This window comes from Chrysochloris asiatica, unplaced genomic scaffold (assembly GCF_000296735.1).
Source record: "Chrysochloris asiatica unplaced genomic scaffold, ChrAsi1.0 scaffold00026, whole genome shotgun sequence".
In the NCBI taxonomy this organism is placed as follows: domain Eukaryota; kingdom Metazoa; phylum Chordata; class Mammalia; order Afrosoricida; family Chrysochloridae; genus Chrysochloris; species Chrysochloris asiatica.
Window position 1 is genome coordinate 1,694,194 of NW_006408544.1, and position 4,945 is coordinate 1,699,138.

Consider the following 4,945-nt stretch of genomic DNA (forward strand, 5'->3'; position numbering starts at 1 on the left):
TACTTTCAAATATGCAGTTAGTTCACTTGACAGGTATATTCTTACAGTGGAGTATGGTCCGTAGTATTAAGGGCCATTGATAGTAGTATTAAGGGAGAATTGGATTGATTATCACTTTGTGTTCACTAGGCTGCATTTTCATCTCAATGTAGTTTCATAGTAGGATTTTGTACTCAAGAGAAAATGTCCTTTGGCAAAGCTGAAATATAGCATGAATGGGCTTTTAAGTTAGACTTGAGTTTCAGTCCAAGTACTGATTGTGTGATCTTGGGCAAATTATTTATCATATCTGAGCCACCTCACCTAGTTCCTCTGTAAAAGCATGTAATAATAGTTACAAACTTATCAGAGTCCTGGGAAGACAAAGCAAAATACTGAATGTAAAGAACTTACCACAATATCTAACATATGGTTGTTATTGTTGTTGTTAGGTGCTGTCAAGTCAGTTCCAACTTACAGTGACCGTATGCTCAACAGAAGGAAACAGTGCCTGGTCCTTCACTATCCTCACAATTGTTTGAGCCCACTGTTGCTGCCACTGTACCAGTTCATCTTGTTGGGGGTCTTCTTCTTTTTTACTGACCCTGTACTTTACCAAGAACAATGTCCTTTACCAGGGATTGGTCCTCCTCCATGGACATATGATTTTCCCTAACTAATAGTTGTTGTTGTTAAGTGCCATGGAGTTGGTTCCAACTCATAGCAACCCTGTGTAGTGTTTCCAAGGAGCAGCTGGTGGGTTTGAACTACCACCCTGCACTTCAAATTGACCTTGCAATCCAGTGCCTATCTTACAACACCACACCATAGTTGCTGGTAATGTTGCAACTGTTATTAACAATATATTATAATTGGTAGGTGATCAAAATTTTCAAATTCACATTTTATTTCCACTATGATGGCTATAATGTATGTAGGACAATTGTATATTATAAACTCATAAGTACCTGAACTAGTTTTCCTAGTTTCTCATCTCCTCTAGATGGACTTATAACTGAGTTATTGTTGTTGTGTGCTGTTGAGTCAGTTCCGACTCATAACGAGCTGGTATATGGTTTATGAGGACAGTTGGTGGGTTTACACTGCAAGCCATGCAGTTAGAAGTCCAGTGCTTATCCTGCAGCACCACACCAGAGCTAGAAAGTGGTTATTATCTAAATTTAATTCAAGGGGATAATGTTGTTTGTGTACAGAATTAATTGCATATACTGCTTTTTATAGATACTGAAAATGAGCCAAGAAAAAATTCAAATACTTGAAAGTAAGTTGTCAGAAGAGAAAGAGAGAAGAAAGCAGTTGTCATCTGAACTTAATACTGTACAGAAGGCTGTGAAAGTTGAAAGTGAGGTATTTTGTCATTCAGGCATTACTAATTTAGGCATTTCATGTTATCATTTATCTTGTCTTAAAAATAAATTTGAGCTATAGAATACTGTGCTTATAGTAATAATCATGTGGCAGAAAGAAGTCTACCAGAAGAATAGGTTGAAATATTTCAAGCAAAAAAATTGTGTCGGAGCCATTTCAGTATTTTTTTTTTAAAGAAATATTTTATCTTTTATAGGAAAACAGTCTTATTTGATTCTATTAAATATCTTCATTTCTTAATCAGGAATTGCAAAAATCAAAGTCAGAACTTGCATGCCTTTATAATGAAATTCAAAGTCTTCGAGGGGCGACAGAAGACAAAGATCATTTTTTAATAGCATATGACCTACTACAAAGAGAGAACTCTGAATTAGAAACAAAGGTGAGAGTGAATTAATAAGCATTTAAGTGTTAAGTGTTGAATACATTTTATGAGAATAGGATAGGAGGAAATTAATGTGAAGTAAGAAATTACTTGGAAATTGAAGTTGCTTTGTTTGAGCACGGGCTATAAATCAATCTCTATTTCAGGATAAATATTCAAGTTTCCACCAGTACTTTGCATTTAGAATTAATCGATGAATTCTTTACTTTATGTGAATGTCCAACCAATTCATTATTGGAGCACATATTTTAATATAAATTATTTATTTAAGAATCAAAGCTTATTTTTTAATTTACACTGAATAATATACTCATACATAGAATTAGGAGAGCATTTAAGTGTCCTGACTCCAGTTTGTTCCCCAAGTTAAAAACTGCTTAGCAGTACCAGGACTAGATAGTAGATAAATAATAATTCTGGTGAAGGGAAAGATAATACACAATGTTGAGGAAGTCAGCACATGGTGATAAAGGTAAATAAAGACACTGAGAGGTATACAAGAATCAACTACAACTGTAGTAAATACTGTAACACATACAATCTTGCAACCACAATAATAAATTAACAAGTTGTGAGTATATATAGGTAAATGGAGTCCTGGTATGGTGCTGCTGGTTAATGTGCTGAACTGTAAGGTCAGTTTGAACCACAAGGTTGGTGGTTCAAGCTCACCAGCTGCACCTCAGAAACCCTTCAGGGTTGCTATGAGTCAGAACCAACTTGAAGACACTTAACACAGCAGCAATATAGGTAAATGGCAATGTGGTGGCTCCATATGATAAGCACTGGACGGTGAACCACAAAGTCCACTGTTGGAACCCACCAGCCCATTCTGTGGGAGAAAGATGAGGCTTTCTTCTCTGGTATATAGGGTCACTATGAGTCAGAACTGACTCAACAGCGCTTACCACCAACAAGATATATTGGATTACATTTTTGCACCAGGTACGAAGGATTAAATCAAAGCCTAATTTATTCTATGTGCTGTTACTATGTAAAGCAATGAGCAGGTTGCCGAAGAACTGGAATTTGAATGCAACAGTATGTGATGTCGAGTGGGAAAGCTCCAGAAGGGCTGACTGCCTGGGAGAGTAGATATGAAATATACAGTTTACAACTAACTCTTTCTGGAGGAGCCTTGTCAGTAAAATGAGTTATTACTCTTACAGTTAAAGGACCTCATCTTCAAATAATCATCAAAAAATATAACATGAACTGAGGTGAGAAGATTGTAATATAAAAACAAGATCTCTAACCTGATAATCTGGCTTCTTTTTATAACTTTTCATTTTGAAATAATCTCAGTATTATAGAATTTACAAAAAGTGGTACAAAGAATTCCCATATACCTTCACCTCTGGACACACACACTGTTTTTTATTGCCTTCTCTGTCACACAAGTTAGCATGTGCCTACCCTCTAGCCTGGACTCCTGGTGTGGTGCTGTAGGATCAGAACTAGACTGCAAACCACAAGGTCTGCAGGCCAAACCCACCAGCTGCTCCTTGGAAACCTTTTACAAGGTCGCTATGAGTTGAAACCGATTCCATGGCACTTAACAACAACAGTAACAACAACCCTCTAGCCAGTGAATTACTCACACTTTTTTCTGAAAATGAGAATACTATAGAGACATATTAACTTTCTGCCCCTAAATAGTTTGTGTACGTATGCTAAAAATAAAGACGTATATATCACTGTACAAGTCTCAAACTCAGGGCATTATTACTGATAATCTACAGACCTTATTCAAGCTTTGTCAGTTGCCCTCTCTGTAGTCAAAGAAAAAGGTCTTAGGTTTTTGTTTTGTTTTTACTAGTCCAAGATCCTATCCAGAATAACGATCACATTTTACTGTCATACCTCTTTTCCTCCTTTAATCTATAGCAGTTTCTTAGTATGTCTTTTATGACCTTGGTAGTTTTTGAAGAGTACAGACCATTGCTTTTGGAGAATGCTCGTCAACTTGGGTTTGTCTAATGTCTCATTACAGTGTGATCGTTAATGCATTTGGGGCAGGAATGCTACAGAAGTGATGTTGTGTTATTCTCAGTGCATTACATCGGTAGAACATGCAATTTTTGTTGCAGTATTGGTGAAGGCACTCAAAATAGGAGTGGGAAAGAGCTGTCTCCTCAAAGCAGAGTTGATTGTGGAGTAAAGCCCCAGGAGCTGCACTGGCAGATGGGGCACAACTCAAAATGAGGAGAAACATTTGGAAATGCCCACTAATAATTGGAACATGGACTGTATGAAGTATGAATCTAGGGAAATTGGAAATTGGCAAAAATAAAATGGAATGCATAAACATCGATATCTTAGACATTGGTGAGCTGAAGTGGACTGGTATTGGCCATTTGAATCTGACAATCACATGGTTTATTTACTATGCCAGGAATGACAAATTCAAGAAAAATGGCATCACATTCATCATCAAAAACAACATTTCAATATCTATATTGAAGTATAATGCTATCTGTGATAGGATAATATCCATTCGCCTACAAGGAAGATCAGTTAATACCATTACAATTCTAATTTATGCACTAAAGCCAGTGATGATGAATTTTAAAATTTTTTCCAACTTCTGCAATCTAAAATTGACAAAACATGCAATCAAGATATATTAGTAATTACTGGCAGTTGGGTTGCAATTGTTGGAATCAAAGAGGAAGAATCAATCATTGGAAAATATGGCCTTGGTGATAGAAATTATGCTGAAGATAGCGTGATAAAATTTTGCAAGACCAATGACTTCTTCATTACAAATACCTTTTTAAAGTAACATAAAAGACAACTATACACATGGACCTCACCAGATGGAAAACACAGAAATCAATGTTATTGCATCTATGGAAAGAGACAGCGGAAACGCTCCATATCATCAGCTAAAACAAGGCTGGGGCATACTTTGGAACAGACCATCAATTGCGCATATGCAGTTCAGGCTGAAGTTGAAGAAATTAAAACAAGTCCATGAGAGCCAAAATATGACCTTAAACATATCCCCCTGAATTTGGAGATCATCTGAAGAACAGAGTTGATGCATTAGATACTAAAAACTGAAGACCAGAATAATTGTGGGATGACCTCAAGAACATCATACAGGAAAAAAGAAAAAGGTCATTAAGAAGGCAAGAAAGACTGATTATATTATAAAATAGATACTGGAGGGGGAGAGAAAGGAATAGC

At 36.4% G+C, this 4,945-nt stretch overlaps 1 protein-coding gene across 1 annotated transcript in view; it reads left to right on the forward strand.

Annotated features, from left to right (window-relative positions):
* Positions 1 to 1,230: 1,230 nt before the first annotated feature.
* The window catches only part of CCDC30 (coiled-coil domain containing 30), a 110,380-nt gene continuing 106,665 nt past the window's right edge, over positions 1,231 to 4,945 (forward strand). The window contains exons 1-2 of the mRNA XM_006839829.1: positions 1,231 to 1,347; positions 1,613 to 1,750. Coding sequence (XP_006839892.1) covers positions 1,231 to 1,347; positions 1,613 to 1,750 — 255 coding nt within the window. The remainder of the gene's footprint in view (positions 1,348 to 1,612; positions 1,751 to 4,945) is intronic.